The 19471-nt window shown below is 44.5% G+C and overlaps 1 protein-coding gene across 1 annotated transcript in view; it reads right to left on the bottom strand.

Moving 5' to 3' along the window:
* Positions 1-19471, bottom strand: part of LOC115125066 (cyclic AMP-responsive element-binding protein 5-like) — a 62274-nt gene that overhangs the window by 39201 nt on the left and 3602 nt on the right. Inside the window, exons 2-5 of the mRNA XM_065020271.1 lie at positions 14849-14915; positions 14544-14634; positions 12491-12600; positions 11539-11729 (exon numbers count right to left, since the gene is read on the bottom strand). Of these exons, the coding sequence (XP_064876343.1) occupies positions 11539-11729; positions 12491-12600; positions 14544-14634; positions 14849-14908 (452 nt within the window). The 5' untranslated portion in view covers positions 14909-14915. The remainder of the gene's footprint in view (positions 1-11538; positions 11730-12490; positions 12601-14543; positions 14635-14848; positions 14916-19471) is intronic.

Raw genomic sequence — 19471 nt, 5'->3', positions numbered from 1 at the left:
AGCAGCAGTGTCTACAGGATCTGAAATAGACCTCTAGCAGCAGTGTCTACAGGATCTGAAATAGACCTCTAGCAGCAGTGTCTACAGGATCTGAAATAGACCTCTAGCAGCAGAGTCTACAGGATCTGAAATAGACCTCTAGCAGCAGTGTCTACGGGATCTGAAATAGACCTCTAGCAGCAGTGTCTACAGGTTCTGAAATAGACCTCTAGCAGCAGTGTCTACAGGATCTGAAATAGACCTCTAGCAGCAGAGTCTACAGGATCTGAAATAGGCCTCTAGCAGCAGTGTCTACAGGATCTGAAATAGATCTCTAGCAGCAGTGTCTACAGGATCTGAAATAGACCTCTAGCAGCAGTGTCTACAGGATCTGAAATAGACCTCTAGCAGCAGAGTCTACAGGATCTGAAATAGACCTCTAGCAGCAGTGTCTACGGGATCTGAAATAGACCTCTAGCAGCAGTGTCTACAGGTTCTGAAATAGACCTCTAGCAGCAGTGTCTACAGGATCTGAAATAGACCTCTAGCAGCAGAGTCTACAGGATCTGAAATAGGCCTCTAGCAGCAGTGTCTACAGGATCTGAAATAGATCTCTAGCAGCAGTGTCTACAGGATCTGAAATAGACCTCTAGCAGCAGTGTCTACAGGATCTGAAATAGACCTCTAGCAGCAGTGTCTACAGGATCTGAAATAGACCTCTAGCAGCAGAGTCTACAGGATCTGAAATAGACCTCTAGCAGCAGTGTCTACGGGATCTGAAATAGACCTCTAGCAGCAGTGTCTACAGGTTCTGAAATAGACCTCTAGCAGCAGTGTCTACAGGATCTGAAATAGACCTCTAGCAGCAGAGTCTACAGGATCTGAAATAGGCCTCTAGCAGCAGTGTCTACAGGATCTGAAATAGATCTCTAGCAGCAGTGTCTACAGGATCTGAAATAGACCTCTAGCAGCAGTGTCTACAGGATCTGAAATAGACCTCTAGCAGCAGAGTCTACAGGATCTGAAATAGACCTCTAGCAGCAGTGTCTACAGGTTCTGAAATAGACCTCTAGCAGCAGTGTCTACAGGTTCTGAAATAGACCTCTAGCAGCAGTGTCTACAGGATCTGAAATAGATCTCTAGCAGCAGTGTCTACAGGATCTGAAATAGATCTCTAGCAGCAGTGTTTACGGGATCTGAAATAGACCTCTAGCAGCAGAGTCTACAGGATCTGAAATAGGCCTCTAGCAGCAGTGTCTACAGGATCTGAAATAGACCTCTAGCAGCAGAGTCTACAGGATCTGAAATAGACCTCTAGCAGCAGTGTCTACGGGATCTGAAATAGACCTCTAGCAGCAGTGTCTACAGGTTCTGAAATAGACCTCTAGCAGCAGTGTCTACAGGATCTGAAATAGACCTCTAGCAGCAGAGTCTACAGGATCTGAAATAGGCCTCTAGCAGCAGTGTCTACAGGATCTGAAATAGATCTCTAGCAGCAGTGTCTACAGGATCTGAAATAGACCTCTAGCAGCAGTGTCTACAGGATCTGAAATAGACCTCTAGCAGCAGTGTCTACAGGATCTGAAATAGACCTCTAGCAGCAGAGTCTACAGGATCTGAAATAGACCTCTAGCAGCAGTGTCTACGGGATCTGAAATAGACCTCTAGCAGCAGTGTCTACAGGTTCTGAAATAGACCTCTAGCAGCAGTGTCTACAGGATCTGAAATAGACCTCTAGCAGCAGAGTCTACAGGATCTGAAATAGGCCTCTAGCAGCAGTGTCTACAGGATCTGAAATAGATCTCTAGCAGCAGTGTCTACAGGATCTGAAATAGACCTCTAGCAGCAGTGTCTACAGGATCTGAAATAGACCTCTAGCAGCAGAGTCTACAGGATCTGAAATAGACCTCTAGCAGCAGTGTCTACAGGTTCTGAAATAGACCTCTAGCAGCAGTGTCTACAGGTTCTGAAATAGACCTCTAGCAGCAGTGTCTACAGGATCTGAAATAGATCTCTAGCAGCAGTGTCTACAGGATCTGAAATAGATCTCTAGCAGCAGTGTTTACGGGATCTGAAATAGACCTCTAGCAGCAGAGTCTACAGGATCTGAAATAGGCCTCTAGCAGCAGTGTCTACAGGATCTGAAATAGACCTCTAGCAGCAGAGTCTACAGGATCTGAAATAGACCTCTAGCAGCAGTGTCTACGGGATCTGAAATAGACCTCTAGCAGCAGTGTCTACAGGTTCTGAAATAGACCTCTAGCAGCAGTGTCTACAGGATCTGAAATAGACCTCTAGCAGCAGAGTCTACAGGATCTGAAATAGGCCTCTAGCAGCAGTGTCTACAGGATCTGAAATAGATCTCTAGCAGCAGTGTCTACAGGATCTGAAATAGACCTCTAGCAGCAGTGTCTACAGGATCTGAAATAGACCTCTAGCAGCAGAGTCTACAGGATCTGAAATAGACCTCTAGCAGCAGTGTCTACAGGTTCTGAAATAGACCTCTAGCAGCAGTGTCTACAGGTTCTGAAATAGATCTCTAGCAGCAGTGTCTACAGGATCTGAAATAGATCTCTATTAGCAGTGTTTACGGGATCTGAAATAGACCTCTAGCAGCAGAGTCTACAGGATCTGAAATAGGCCTCTAGCAGCAGTGTCTACAGGATCTGAAATAGACCTCTACAGCAGTGTCTACAGGATCTGAAATAGACCTCTAGCAGCAGAGTCTACAGGATCTGAAATAGGCCTCTAGCAGCAGTGTCTACAGGATCTGAAATAGATCTCTAGCAGCAGTGTCTACAGGATCTGAAATAGACCTCTAGCAGCAGTGTCTACAGGATCTGAAATAGACCTCTAGCAGCAGAGTCTACAGGATCTGAAATAGACCTCTAGCAGCAGTGTCTACAGGTTCTGAAATAGACCTCTAGCAGCAGTGTCTACAGGTTCTGAAATAGACCTCTAGCAGCAGAGTCTACAGGATCTGAAATAGGCCTCTAGCAGCAGTGTCTACAGGATCTGAAATAGATCTCTAGCAGCAGTGTCTACAGGATCTGAAATAGACCTCTAGCAGCAGTGTCTACAGGATCTGAAATAGACCTCTAGCAGCAGAGTCTACAGGATCTGAAATAGACCTCTAGCAGCAGTGTCTACAGGTTCTGAAATAGACCTCTAGCAGCAGTGTCTACAGGTTCTGAAATAGATCTCTAGCAGCAGTGTCTACAGGATCTGAAATAGATCTCTAGCAGCAGTGTTTACGGGATCTGAAATAGACCTCTAGCAGCAGAGTCTACAGGATCTGAAATAGGCCTCTAGCAGCAGTGTCTACAGGATCTGAAATAGACCTCTACAGCAGTGTCTACAGGATCTGAAATAGACCTCTAGCAGCAGAGTCTACAGGATCTGAAATAGGCCTCTAGCAGCAGTGTCTACAGGATCTGAAATAGATCTCTAGCAGCAGTGTCTACAGGATCTGAAATAGACCTCTAGCAGCAGTGTCTACAGGATCTGAAATAGACCTCTAGCAGCAGAGTCTACAGGATCTGAAATAGACCTCTAGCAGCAGTGTCTACAGGTTCTGAAATAGACCTCTAGCAGCAGTGTCTACAGGTTCTGAAATAGACCTCTAGCAGCAGTGTCTACAGGATCTGAAATAGATCTCTAGCAGCAGTGTCTACAGGATCTGAAATAGATCTCTAGCAGCAGTGTTTACGGGATCTGAAATAGACCTCTAGCAGCAGAGTCTACAGGATCTGAAATAGGCCTCTAGCAGCAGTGTCTACAGGATCTGAAATAGGCCTCTAGCAGCAGTGTCTACAGGATCTGAAATAGACCTCTAGCAGCAGTGTCTACAGGATCTGAAATAGACCTCTAGCGGCAGTGTCTACAGGATCTGAAATAGACATCTAGCAGCAGTGTCTACAGGATCTGAAATAGACCTTTAGCAGCAGTGTCTACAGGATCTGAAATAGACCTCTAGCAGCAGTGTCTACGGGATCTGAAATAGACCTCTAGCAGCAGTGTCTACAGGATCTGAAATAGGCCTCTAGCAGCAGTGTCTACAGGATCTGAAATAGGCCTCTAGCAGCAGTGTCTACAGGATCTGAAATAGGCCTCTAGCAGCAGTGTCTACAGGATCTGAAATAGACCTCTAGCAGCAGTATCTACAGGATCTGAAATAGACCTCTAGCAGCAGTGTCTACAGGATCTGAAATAGGCCTCTAGCAGCAGTGTCTACAGGATCTGAAATAGGCCTCTAGCAGCAGTGTCTACAGGATCTGAAATAGACCTTTAGCAGCAGTGTCTACAGGATCTGAAATAGACCTCTAGCAGCAGTGTCTACAGGATCTGAAATAGACCTCTAGCAGCAGAGTCTACAGGATCTGAAATAGACCTCTAGCAGCAGTGTCTACAGGATCTGAAATAGGCCTCTAGCAGCAGTGTCTACAGGATCTGAAATAGATCTCTAGCAGCAGTGTCTACAGGTTCTGAAATAGACCTCTAGCAGCAGTGTCTACAGGATCTGAAATAGATCTCTAGCAGCAGTGTCTACAGGATCTGAAATAGATCTCTAGCAGCAGTGTTTACGGGATCTGAAATAGACCTCTAGCAGCAGAGTCTACAGGATCTGAAATAGGCCTCTAGCAGCAGTGTCTACAGGATCTGAAATAGGCCTCTAGCAGCAGTGTCTACAGGATCTGAAATAGACCTCTAGCAGCAGTGTCTACAGGATCTGAAATAGACCTCTAGCGGCAGTGTCTACAGGATCTGAAATAGACATCTAGCAGCAGTGTCTACAGGATCTGAAATAGACCTTTAGCAGCAGTGTCTACAGGATCTGAAATAGACCTCTAGCAGCAGAGTCTACAGGATCTGAAATAGACCTCTAGCAGCAGTGTCTACAGGATCTGAAATAGGCCTCTAGCAGCAGTGTCTACAGGATCTGAAATAGGCCTCTAGCAGCAGTGTCTACAGGATCTGAAATAGACCTCTAGCAGCAGTATCTACAGGATCTGAAATAGACCTCTAGCAGCAGTGTCTACAGGATCTGAAATAGACCTCTAGCAGCAGTGTCTACAGGATCTGAAATAGACCTCTAGCAGCAGAGTCTACAGGATCTGAAATAGACCTCTAGCAGCAGTGTCTACAGGTTCTGAAATAGACCTCTAGCAGCAGTGTCTACAGGTTCTGAAATAGACCTCTAGCAGCAGTGTCTACAGGATCTGAAATAGATCTCTAGCAGCAGTGTCTACAGGATCTGAAATAGATCTCTAGCAGCAGTGTTTACGGGATCTGAAATAGACCTCTAGCAGCAGAGTCTACAGGATCTGAAATAGGCCTCTAGCAGCAGTGTCTACAGGATCTGAAATAGACCTCTAGCAGCAGTGTCTACAGGATCTGAAATAGACCTCTAGCAGCAGAGTCTACAGGATCTGAAATAGGCCTCTAGCAGCAGTGTCTACAGGATCTGAAATAAACCTCTAGCAGCAGTGTCTACAGGATCTGAAATAGACCTCTAGCAGCAGAGTCTACAGGATCTGAAATAGACCTCTAGCAGCAGTGTCTACAGGTTCTGAAATAGACCTCTAGCAGCAGTGTCTACAGGTTCTGAAATAGACCTCTAGCAGCAGTGTCTACAGGATCTGAAATAGATCTCTAGCAGCAGTGTCTACAGGATCTGAAATAGATCTCTAGCAGCAGTGTTTACGGGATCTGAAATAGACCTCTAGCAGCAGAGTCTACAGGATCTGAAATAGGCCTCTAGCAGCAGTGTCTACAGGATCTGAAATAGGCCTCTAGCAGCAGTGTCTACAGGATCTTAAATAGACCTCTAGCAGCAGTGTCTACAGGATCTGAAATAGACCTCTAGCGGCAGTGTCTACAGGATCTGAAATAGACATCTAGCAGCAGTGTCTACAGGATCTGAAATAGACCTTTAGCAGCAGTGTCTACAGGATCTGAAATAGACCTCTAGCGGCAGTGTCTACAGGATCTGAAATAGACATCTAGCAGCAGTGTCTACAGGATCTGAAATAGACCTTTAGCAGCAGTGTCTACAGGATCTGAAATAGACCTCTAGCAGCAGTGTCTACAGGATCTGAAATAGACCTCTAGCAGCAGTGTCTACAGGATCTGAAATAGATCTCTAGCAGCAGTGTTTACGGGATCTGAAATAGACCTCTAGCAGCAGAGTCTACAGGATCTGAAATAGGCCTCTAGCAGCAGTGTCTACAGGATCTGAAATAGGCCTCTAGCAGCAGTGTCTACAGGATCTGAAATAGACCTCTAGCAGCAGTGTCTACAGGATCTGAAATAGACCTCTAGCGGCAGTGTCTACAGGATCTGAAATAGACATCTAGCAGCAGTGTCTACAGGATCTGAAATAGACCTTTAGCAGCAGTGTCTACAGGATCTGAAATAGACCTCTAGCAGCAGAGTCTACAGGATCTGAAATAGACCTCTAGCAGCAGTGTCTACAGGATCTGAAATAGGCCTCTAGCAGCAGTGTCTACAGGATCTGAAATAGGCCTCTAGCAGCAGTGTCTACAGGATCTGAAATAGACCTCTAGCAGCAGTATCTACAGGATCTGAAATAGACCTCTAGCAGCAGTGTCTACAGGATCTGAAATAGACCTCTAGCAGCAGTGTCTACAGGATCTGAAATAGACCTCTAGCAGCAGAGTCTACAGGATCTGAAATAGACCTCTAGCAGCAGTGTCTACAGGTTCTGAAATAGACCTCTAGCAGCAGTGTCTACAGGTTCTGAAATAGACCTCTAGCAGCAGTGTCTACAGGATCTGAAATAGATCTCTAGCAGCAGTGTCTACAGGATCTGAAATAGATCTCTAGCAGCAGTGTTTACGGGATCTGAAATAGACCTCTAGCAGCAGAGTCTACAGGATCTGAAATAGGCCTCTAGCAGCAGTGTCTACAGGATCTGAAATAGACCTCTAGCAGCAGTGTCTACAGGATCTGAAATAGACCTCTAGCAGCAGAGTCTACAGGATCTGAAATAGGCCTCTAGCAGCAGTGTCTACAGGATCTGAAATAAACCTCTAGCAGCAGTGTCTACAGGATCTGAAATAGACCTCTAGCAGCAGAGTCTACAGGATCTGAAATAGACCTCTAGCAGCAGTGTCTACAGGTTCTGAAATAGACCTCTAGCAGCAGTGTCTACAGGTTCTGAAATAGACCTCTAGCAGCAGTGTCTACAGGATCTGAAATAGATCTCTAGCAGCAGTGTCTACAGGATCTGAAATAGATCTCTAGCAGCAGTGTTTACGGGATCTGAAATAGACCTCTAGCAGCAGAGTCTACAGGATCTGAAATAGGCCTCTAGCAGCAGTGTCTACAGGATCTGAAATAGGCCTCTAGCAGCAGTGTCTACAGGATCTTAAATAGACCTCTAGCAGCAGTGTCTACAGGATCTGAAATAGACCTCTAGCGGCAGTGTCTACAGGATCTGAAATAGACATCTAGCAGCAGTGTCTACAGGATCTGAAATAGACCTTTAGCAGCAGTGTCTACAGGATCTGAAATAGACCTCTAGCAGCAGTGTCTACGGGATCTGAAATAGACCTCTAGCAGCAGTGTCTACAGGATCTGAAATAGGCCTCTAGCAGCAGTGTCTACAGGATCTGAAATAGGCCTCTAGCAGCAGTGTCTACAGGATCTGAAATAGGCCTCTAGCAGCAGTGTCTACAGGATCTGAAATAGACCTCTAGCAGCAGTATCTACAGGATCTGAAATAGACCTCTAGCAGCAGTGTCTACAGGATCTGAAATAGGCCTCTAGCAGCAGTGTCTACAGGATCTGAAATAGACCTTTAGCAGCAGTGTCTACAGGATCTGAAATAGACCTCTAGCAGCAGTGTCTACAGGATCTGAAATAGACCTCTAGCAGCAGAGTCTACAGGATCTGAAATAGACCTCTAGCAGCAGTGTCTACAGGATCTGAAATAGGCCTCTAGCAGCAGTGTCTACAGGATCTGAAATAGATCTCTAGCAGCAGTGTCTACAGGTTCTGAAATAGACCTCTAGCAGCAGTGTCTACAGGATCTGAAATAGATCTCTAGCAGCAGTGTCTACGGGATCTGAAATAGATCTCTAGCAGCAGTGTTTACGGGATCTGAAATAGACCTCTAGCAGCAGAGTCTACAGGATCTGAAATAGGCCTCTAGCAGCAGTGTCTACAGGATCTGAAATAGGCCTCTAGCAGCAGTGTCTACAGGATCTGAAATAGACCTCTAGCAGCAGTGTCTACAGGATCTGAAATAGACCTCTAGCGGCAGTGTCTACAGGATCTGAAATAGACATCTAGCAGCAGTGTCTACAGGATCTGAAATAGACCTTTAGCAGCAGTGTCTACAGGATCTGAAATAGACCTCTAGCAGCAGTGTCTACAGGATCTGAAATAGACCTCTAGCAGCAGTGTCTACAGGATCTGAAATAGGCCTCTAGCAGCAGTGTCTACAGGATCTGAAATAGGCCTCTAGCAGCAGTGTCTACAGGATCTGAAATAGACCTCTAGCAGCAGTATCTACAGGATCTGAAATAGACCTCTAGCAGCAGTGTCTACAGGATCTGAAATAGGCCTCTAGCAGCAGTGTCTACAGGATCTGAAATAGGCCTCTAGCAGCAGTGTCTACAGGATCTGAAATAGACCTCTAGCAGCAGTATCTACAGGATCTGAAATAGACCTCTAGCAGCAGTGTCTACAGGATCTGAAATAGGCCTCTAGCAGCAGTGTCTACAGGATCTGAAATAGACCTCTAGCAGCAGTGTCTACAGGATCTGAAATAGACCTCTAGCAGCAGTGTCTACAGGATCTGAAATAGACCTCTAGCAGCAGTGTCTACAGGATCTGAAATAGGCCTCTAGCAGCAGTGTCTACAGGATCTGAAATAGATCTCTAGCAGCAGTGTCTACAGGTTCTGAAATAGACCTCTAGCAGCAGTGTCTACAGGATCTGAAATAGATCTCTAGCAGCAGTGTCTACAGGATCTGAAATAGATCTCTAGCAGCAGTGTCTACAGGATCTGAAATAGATCTCTAGCAGCAGTGTTTACGGGATCTGAAATAGACCTCTAGCAGCAGAGTCTACAGGATCTGAAATAGGCCTCTAGCAGCAGTGTCTACAGGATCTGAAATAGGCCTCTAGCAGCAGTGTCTACAGGATCTGAAATAGACCTCTAGCAGCAGTGTCTACAGGATCTGAAATAGACCTCTAGCGGCAGTGTCTACAGGATCTGAAATAGACATCTAGCAGCAGTGTCTACAGGATCTGAAATAGACCTTTAGCAGCAGTGTCTACAGGATCTGAAATAGACCTCTAGCAGCAGTGTCTACCGGATCTGAAATAGACCTCTAGCAGCAGTGTCTACAGGATCTGAAATAGGCCTCTAGCAGCAGTGTCTACAGGATCTGAAATAGACCTCTAGCAGCAGTGTCTACAGGATCTGAAATAGACCTCTAGCAGCAGTATCTACAGGATCTGAAATAGACCTCTAGCAGCAGTGTCTACAGGATCTGAAATAGGCCTCTAGCAGCAGTGTCTACAGGATCTGAAATAGGCCTCTAGCAGCAGTGTCTACAGGATCTGAAATAGACCTCTAGCAGCAGTATCTACAGGATCTGAAATAGACCTCTAGCAGCAGTGTCTACAGGATCTGAAATAGGCCTCTAGCAGCAGTGTCTACAGGATCTGAAATAGGCCTCTAGCAGCAGTGTCTACAGGATCTGAAATAGACCTCTAGCAGCAGAGTCTACAGGATCTGAAATAGACCTCTAGCAGCAGAGTCTACAGGATCTGAAATAGACCTCTAGCAGCAGTGTCTACAGGATCTGAAATAGACCTCTAGCAGCAGAGTCTACAGGATCTGAAATAGATCTCTAGCAGCAGTGTCTACAGGATCTGAAATAGACCTCTAGCAGCAGTGTCTACAGGATCTTAAATAGACCTCTAGCAGCAGTGTCTACAGGATCTGAAATAGACCTCTAGCAGCAGTGTCTACAGGATCTGAAATAGACCTCTAGCAGCAGTGTCTACCGGATCTGAAATAGGCCTCTAGCAGCAGTGTCTACAGGATCTGAAATAGGCCTCTAGCAGCAGTGTCTACAGGATCTGAAATAGACCTTTAGCAGCAGTGTCTACAGGATCTGAAATAGACCTCTAGCAGCAGTGTCTACAGGATCTGAAATAGACCTCTAGCAGCAGAGTCTACAGGATCTGAAATAGACCTCTAGCAGCAGTGTCTACAGGATCTGAAATAGGCCTCTAGCAGCAGTGTCTACAGGATCTGAAATAGATCTCTAGCAGCAGTGTCTACAGGTTCTGAAATAGACCTCTAGCAGCAGTGTCTACAGGATCTGAAATAGATCTCTAGCAGCAGTGTCTACAGGATCTGAAATAGATCTCTAGCAGCAGTGTTTACGGGATCTGAAATAGACCTCTAGCAGCAGAGTCTACAGGATCTGAAATAGGCCTCTAGCAGCAGTGTCTACAGGATCTGAAATAGGCCTCTAGCAGCAGTGTCTACAGGATCTGAAATAGACCTCTAGCAGCAGTGTCTACAGGATCTGAAATAGACCTCTAGCGGCAGTGTCTACAGGATCTGAAATAGACATCTAGCAGCAGTGTCTACAGGATCTGAAATAGACCTCTAGCAGCAGTGTCTACAGGATCTGAAACGTAGATTCTGAATTGATCAATGAATGTCACCGATTGGCCAGAGGAGTGACGTAAGAGTTCATCAAGGTTTGTTATACGGTATCAATAACATACCATCTGTCCAGCACATGGAATGACTAGACAATTCAACTCTCTTCCTCACACACAACAGATAAAATGTAGCTACCTTTATCTCTAGTTAGTACATTGATTTGAATGTTTAAATGTTTAATTTGGCCTTTATTTAGTTAGTAACTGTATGTGTGACAGGTTCTAGAAAGCAGGACCAGATGTCAGGAGTTGAGAGGAAAGACAACAGAGTCATGCCTAATCTCCCTGTTCTGCTGTGTGATAACCACAGCCATGTTACCACACCACCTTCCCCTCTCTCATCTCCTTGTTCTGCCGTGTGATAACCACAGCCATGTTACCACACCACCTTCCCCTCTCTCATCTCCTTGTAGCAGCATGTTACCACACCACCTTCCCCTCTCTCATCTCCCTGTTCTGCCGTGTGATAACCACAGCCATGTTACCACACCACCTTCCCCTCTCTCATCTCCCTCTCCACCTCTCTCTCTCATTCATAAAGGCCGAATAAAGGAGACTGTCTGGGGAATGACAGCCAGCTCCAGACAGAACAAGTGATGGTTACACAGCAGAGGGGGAGAGAGGTACAGGGAGGGAGGGAGGGGGAGAGAACAGAGAGAGAGAGAGAGAGAGAGAGAGAGAGAGAGAGAGAGAGAGAGAGAGAGAGAGAGAGAGAGAGAGACAGGACGCAGGTGGCAGTAACATGATGAAGAGATGAGAAAGAAAATCTGTGTGTTTTTGTGTGTGTTTGTTTGTTTGTGTGTGTGTGTGTGTTTGTGTCAATCTTTGTCTCTGTGTATTTACCCTGAGTGTGTGAGCATGGAGGGGGCCTGGGTGATGACTGAGTTGGACTGGGCAGAGGGCAGTGCTTGTTGGCCAGCCATGCTGCAGCTTAGACCCCTCATACCACCATGGGGCGGTGGTTGGTGTTGGGAGTGGGGCTGTGCCTGGGGCTGACTGGCACATGATGATCCATTTTGAGGGAGATTCTGAGTCTAGAGGACAGAGAAGAGGGAGAGGAGACCAGATATAATATGTATTCTGTTTTTGTTGTTTGAATAAATACACACTTCTACGTAACATTTTACATCTTGGAGTGTGTGGCATTGTGTGTGTGTGTTGTGGGTCTGTGGCATAGTGTGTGTGTGTGTGTGTAGGTGTGTGTGTGTGTGTGTGTGTGTGTGTGTGTGTGTGGGTGTGGGTGTCCGTGTGAGTGAGTGTCTGTCAGTTGTTTTTCAGTCTGTCTGGCTGCTTACCATGCCGAGAATGTGATCGCCTGGTGTTTGTTACCTGCTCAAACATCTAAACCAGTCTGTCTGTCTGTCTATCTGACTCTTCCTCACACTCACCTGTCACTCAAATACTTCCCTGTCAGACAAAATCCTTACATGCCAGATCTATCAATCAAAATATCTGCAAGACATGTCAATCAAAATACCTGCCAGATCTGTCAATCACAATACCTTCCAGACCTATCAATCAATATACCTGCCAGACCTGTCAATCAAAATACCTGCCAGACCTGTCAATCAAAATACCTACTAACCTGGTGAAGGTCTCCTATTTGTTTTGTCTGTTCCATTTGCTATTTTCATACGAGAGCCTAGAAACCTAGCATGCAATGCTATCAGTATGCTGTCTACTGTGTTGGCTCAATGTGGTAGTACAGTGAATATTGTCATGATAAATAAATACGTTTCCTCCGCTTGCTGTATACGTCTGAGGATCATGAGAAATGTTGTTTTTTGCATCTGACCTGTTTGTTGTTCTGCTCCTCCTGTGCCTGGCAGAACTCCTGTTCGATCTCATTGAAGAGACCCACCTCCTCACAGTTACGCAGGAAACGGGTCGGCGTTGGGGTCTGGTCTGATCACACACAGCACAGAGAGAGAAAACAGACATTAAGCATCAAACAGATATCATAACAACCATGATATTACTATAACCTATATCAGAGTGCACAGAGAGGTTTTGGTGACTGCAGAGACAGATATAAACCAGCATCTCTGACAGCATACAGCTAGCATGGTTTCAACATCACTACAACTATGTTCAACCTGCTTAGTGTAGCCTGTCCCTAGCTGCTGATCTTGGGTCACTTTTGCATCTTCCCCACTAATGGTTAAGGTTCGGATTGGGGAAGGGGATAAGATCAGTCTGACTGCATCTCTCCATTGTAGTCTAAACTATCAGGGTTGAAAGGTCACAAGGTCAGCAGTCAAGAGTCACAGGCTCAGCAATCCTTTGTTTTGACAGAAGATTTCCTCCAGGAGGACTGAGTGTTTACATGCCCCTGCAGGAGAGAACCCGACTGTTGGGGTCAAAGGTCAACAGAGCTGTTAAAACCCAGACAGAGAGCAGTTGCCGCGGTAACAGACTGATAGGATCGAGAGTGTTTTTTCTGAGGCTGAGCCTTGGCCACCAGTGCTCTAATTTTTTCATCAACCACTGAAGAGAGGTCACACACGCACACACACACGCGCGCGCGCGCATACGAGTGCTCATACACACACACACACACAACACTGCCGGCCCGCTCATTAGGCAGGATTAGGTGGTAGCAGATTGACGAGGGCGTCATTTTCTGAATTAAACTGACCAAGACACACCTCCAACAACACATACAACCTCACATCATTCTGCCCCTAAACAATAACCATTTCTCTCAACCAGTGGCATATGGGATTTTTAGCTGCCTCCACTTCCATAGAATTTAGTGTCCCCTGTTCTCACACACTTTTGTCAAAGGTGGGGGCGCAAAATATTTAGCTTGTCCATTCCCAGCATGCCTCACCAGGATGCTGTTGGAGAGATGCATCGCTGCGGTACTCCACCAATGTTCCGTCAAAAAATGATCTCACATAAATAATATTTTTTGGGGGGGTGTTTTACAAATGATAGGTTTACCACATAGATGGGCATTCATAAAATTACATTTCAGGCAACACACACATCAGTAAACACGGACCGTCATCGATGCCTTTTGGACGTCTTTTTTTGGTGCTTTGATTTCCACATCCACGGACATCTGTTTTTGGACCGCTCCGGACTAAATCTGAACCAATCATAGATGGTGTCCGGTCTGGACCAGCTTTGATTTGCCCCCAACAAAGACGTCTATAAATGATGTATTTTCAACTTTGATTCAGAACCAAAAATGAACCTAATTTCAATGTCCAGAAAATACGTATTTTTCAATGTCCGGAAAATAAGCATTTTACATTTCAGGAAAATACATATTTTCACCTTTCATCCAGAAACTAAATTGAATTTAAAAATATGTATTTTAACATAATTTTGCTTACTTGGACTATTCTACTTTTATGGGGGGGCAGCATTTTTTGGTCTCTCCTAGGCCCGGACGCAGACACAACAGAACCAGACAACACTAAGCTTGAGTGACAGATAGTCAGTCAGAGAGGTGAAGGGGGCATGAATGGGGAAGGGAGGGAGGAGAGAGGGGGACGTATAAAGCTGATAAGGAGACTCGTATTCCACAGGACAGAAGGGAAAATAAATATTGTCATAAGTCCAGAGCGACCCGTCAGACACTAAGAAAACCTGACAGACTGAGAACATTAGTGAAACAAATAAAGAACTCTAGGTAATACGTTAATAAGGGCAAAACAGGAACAGAGAAAAAAAGAGGGTGAGAAATTGAGACAGAAAGGGGAAAAGAGTGTGAAAACAGGGGACACTAAATTCTATGGTAGTGGAGGCAGTGGCGGACCGCAGTTTAAACAGAATAGAAATAATCACCATTACAAAGCTAATGTCCGCTCTATGCTGTCTATAAATGTTATTGTCACCTGCGAGGGGATCAGTCTTGATGGAGGAGAACTTGAGGGTCATCTCATGCTTGTGTCTGTGGATCATCAGGTGGTCTTCTGTTTGGAACCGCTGTATGGGGCGAAGAGAGAGCTCAACTTAGCATGCTCACATTGATTTATGGAATAATTCATAAAATGGCATGATTTATAAAATCTTTATAACGGTGAAATCAAATATTAGATATCAAATCATCATGTGGTGAGGGATTCTTTACTGGAGGTACACGGTCACACACACGCACAAGTACACACACACACACACACACACACACACACACACTGACCTGTGAGCAGCCAGGAGTGCTGCATCCATAGGGCCGGTCCTGTTCATCATTCATCTCCATTACAAACCTACAGTCAGAGAGACCAGAGGAGAGACAAACCTACAGTCAGAGAGACAACAGGAGAGACAAACCTACAGTCAGAAAGACCAGAGGAGAGACAAACCTACAGTCAGAGAGACCAGAGGAGAGACAAACCTACAGTCAGAGAGACCAGAGGAGAGACAAACCTACAGTCAGAGAGACCAGAGGAGAGACAAACCTACAGTCAGAGAGACCAGAGAAGAGACAAACCTACAGTCAGAGAGACAACAGGAGAGACAAACCTACAGTCAGAGAGACCAGAGAAGAGACAAACCTACAGTCAGAGAGACCAGAGGAGAGACAAACCTACAGTCAGAGAGACCAGAGGAGAGACAAACCTACAGTCAGAGAGACCAGAGAAGAGACAAACCTACAGTCAGATAGGCCAGGAGAGACAAACCTACAGTCAGAGAGACCAGAGAAGAGACACACCTACAGTCAGAGAGACAACAGGAGAGACAAACCTACAGTCAGAGAGACAACAGGAGAGACAAACCTATAGTCAGAGAGACCACAGGAGAGACAAACCTACAGTCAGAGAGACCAGAGGAGAGACAAACCTACAGTCAGAGAGACAAGAGGAGAGACAAACCTACAGTCAGAGAGACCAGAGGAGAGACAAATCTACAGTCAGAGAGACCAGAGGAGAGACAAATCTACAGTCAGAGAGACAAACCTACAGTCAGAGAGACCACAGGAGAGACAAATCTACAGTCAGAGAGACCAGAGGAGAGACAAACCTACTGTCAGAGAGACCAGAGGAGAGACAAACCTACAGTCAGAGAGACAAGAGGAGAGACAAACCTACAGTCAGAGAGACCAGAGGAGAGACAAATCTACAGTCAGAGAGACCAGAGGAGAGACAAATCTACAGTCAGAGAGACAAACCGGCAGTCAGAGAGACAAGAGGAGAGACAAATCTACAGTCAGAGAGACAAGAGGAGAGACAAACCTACAGTCTGAGAGACCAGAGGAGAGACAAACCGACAGTCAGAGAGACAAGAGGAGAGACAAACCTACAGTCAGCATTTTACATTTACATTTTGGGACGGAACCTTATGTCAGGGAAAATGATCCAGTCAGGATCAATGTGACCTAAGGCAGAATCCTGACTTAACTGATCTGCCTGAATGAAACTCTTACCCTAGGCAGAATCCTGACTTAACTGATCTGCCTGAATGAAACTCTTACCCCAGGCAGAATCCTGACTTAACTGATCTGCCTGAATGAAACTCTTACCCTAGGCAGAATCCTGACTTAACTGATTCTCCCTGAATTAAACTCTTACCCCAGGCAGAATCCTGACTTAACTGATCTGCCTGAATTAAACTCTTACCTCAGGCAGAATATTCACTTAACTGATTCTCCCTGAATGAAACTCTTACCCCAGACACAATCTTCACTTAAGATGGTTTAAGCTTAAGTATACAGATGTGGTCAAATCTATTGGCACCCTTGCACGATTCACTATTCCTTCTAAAATAAGTTACAATTGAAAAAACAATCGATGTTTAAACTTGTATTTGTTTGATTGACAACTGTACAGGACCACAAAAAAAATTACTTTAACTGAAATTGAGATTTTTCACTTCAATGCCAAAAATGACCTGGAACAAATTATTCAAAATTCGAATGAATTTGGTTGGAGGCAAATGATTCTCGGCAATTGTAATTTATCTCACCTGTGTTAAGTTGCAAGGGCCTACAGGGTTAAAAAAAAAAGCCATTCAACCAGTTTTGAAAGAGAAAACAGAAAATTCTGATCCATTGCGCTCCATTGTAAAGTGCATGGGTGCCAATACATTTGACTGCATCTGTAGCGTAGGCCTTGGCTGTGATTCCCTTTGTTAGGTGGAAGGGAAAAACTCCATACATTCCATTCCTGAAGAAAAAAAACGCATTGAGATTTGAAACTTGAGAGAGAGAAAGCATTGAGACTTGAGAGAGAGGGTTCAAGCCAACCCCCAGCTGACCCTTACTGCAGCAGTGAAATGAAGATGGAGGGGGGTTGATGGGGGGTAATTATGAACTATTAGAAGTGCTAGCTCTTCATTTTCCACTGAGACCAGGACCTAGTGAACTCTGTCACCCAAGGCATTCCTCACAGCCGTGTCAGAAAGAGGGTGTGTCCCGAATGGCACCCTATGTGGCTTTGGTCAAAAGTAGTGCACTATACTGTATAGGGAATAGGGTGCCATTTGGAATGCATACAGAGCGTGTATGTCAGAGTCAGGACAAAAAGACTTTCAGGAGAGCTGATGCCTGGATTTTATGAGGTCTTATGTGGTCTTATGAGGAGAGCTGGGTTGGTTGGTAAACTCCTTGGTATTTGCTATTTGGTATTTTATTAGGATCCCTATTAGCTGTTGCAAAAGCAGCAGCTACTCTTCCTGGAGTCAACACAAAACATGAACCATGACATAATACAGAACATTAATAGATAAGAACAGCTCATGGACAGAACTACATACATTTGGTTTTGTAAAGGCACACGTAGTCTACATATCAGTACATACACACAAACTATCTTGGTCAAATATGGGAGAGGCGTTGTAATGTGACGTGTTGCTTTATCTGGTTTTTTAAACCACGTTTGCTGTTCATTTGAGCAATATGAGATGGAACAAAGTTCCATGCAATAATGGCTCTAAATAATATTGTACGCTTTCTTGAATTTGTTCTGGATTTGGGGACTGTGAAATGACCTCTGGTGGCATGTCTGGTGGGGTAAGTGTGTGTGTCAGAGCTGTGTGTAAGTTGACTATGCAAACAATTTGGGATATCAACACAGTGATGCAGTCAGTCTCTCCTAAACTCTTAGCCAAGAGAGACTGGCATGATTAGTATTTATATCAGCCCTCTGATTACAATGAACAGCAAGACGTGCCGCTCTGTTCTAGGCCAGCTGCAGCTTAATTAGGTCTTTCCTTGCAGTACTCGACCACACGACTGGACAAGAATCAAGATAAGACAACTAGAGCCTGCAGGACTTTTTGGAGTGTGGTGTCAAAAAAGCAGAGCATCTCTTTTTTGCAGGCAGACCTCTCCACATATTTACAACTATTGAATCTATATGTTTTGACCATAACAGTTTAATCTAAGGTAATGCCAAGTCATTTAGTCTCCTCAACTTGTTCAACAGCCACACCATTCATTACCAGATTCAGCCGAGGTCTAGAATTTAGGGAATGATTTGTACCAAATACAATGCTCTTAGTTTTAGAGATGTTTAGGACCAGTTTATTACTGGCCACCCATTCCAAAACAGATTGCAACACTTTGTTAAGGGTTTCAAGGACTTCATTAGCTGTGGTTGCCAATGCGTATTTGGTTGAATCATCAGCATACATGGACACACATGCTTTGTTTAATGCCAGTGGCAGGTCATTGGTAAAAAAAAATAAAAAAAGACTAGAGGGCCTAGAGAGCTTCCCTGTGATACACCACGCTCTATATGTTTGACATTAGATGAGCTTTCAGTAAAGAAAACATTTTGAGTTCTATTAGATAGATAGCTCTGAATCCACAATATGGCAGAGGTTTAAAAGCCATAACACATGTGTTTTTTCAACAACAGGTTATGGTCAATAATATCAAAGGCTGCACTGAAATCTAAAAGTACAGCTCCCACAATCTTCTTATTATCAATTTCTTTCAACCAATCCTCCGTCATTTGTGTCAGTGCAGTACTTGTTGAGTGCCCTTCTCTATAAGCATGCTGAAAGTCTGTTGTTAATTTGTTTACAGAGAAATAGCAATGTATTTGGTCTAACACAATGTTTTCCAACAGTTTGCTAAGAGCTGGCAGCAAGCTGATAGCTCTGCTGTTAGAACCAGTAAAGGCCGCTTTATGACTCTTGGGTAGCGGAATGACTTTGGCTTCCCTCCAGGCCTGAGGACAAAGACTTTCCTCTAGGCTCAGATTAAAGATATGACAGATAGGAGTGGCTATAGAGTCAGCTACCATCCTCAGTAGCTTTCCATTTAAATTGTCAATGCCAGAAGGTTTGTCACACTTTCCCTCACTAACTTTACAAAACTCAAACTTGCAATGCTTTTCTTTCATAATTAGTTTTTTTAATGTATGAATATGATGGCTCACTGTTCATTGTTGGCATTTCCTGCCTAAGTTGACCCACTTTGCCATTGAAGTAATAACTAAAATAATTGGCAGCATCAAATGTTTTTTGTGATGAATAAGCCATCTTATTCCATGAAAGACAGAGTTGAATTTGTATTTCTGCCCATAATTTCATTTAAAGTACTCCATCATACTTAATATCATTGATCTTGGCTTCATAATACAGTTTCTTCTTCTTTTTGTTGTGTTTAGTCACACAATTTCTCAATTTGCAGTAAGTCAGCCAGTAAGATGTGCTGCCAGATTTATTATCCATTCCTTTTGCCACATCTCTTTCAACCATACAGTTGTTTTATTCCTCATCAATCCATGGAGCCTTGACAGTTCTAACAATCATTTTTTAGCAGGTGCATGTTTATCATTAATTGGAAGAAGCAATTTCATGAATTCATCAAATGTAG

The sequence above is a fragment of the Oncorhynchus nerka genome, linkage group LG7 (genome assembly GCF_034236695.1).
Source record: "Oncorhynchus nerka isolate Pitt River linkage group LG7, Oner_Uvic_2.0, whole genome shotgun sequence".
NCBI classification, from domain to species: Eukaryota; Metazoa; Chordata; class Actinopteri; order Salmoniformes; family Salmonidae; genus Oncorhynchus; species Oncorhynchus nerka.
The sequence above is the reverse complement of the archived record's forward strand: the minus strand, read 5'-3'. Positions and strand labels throughout refer to the sequence as shown.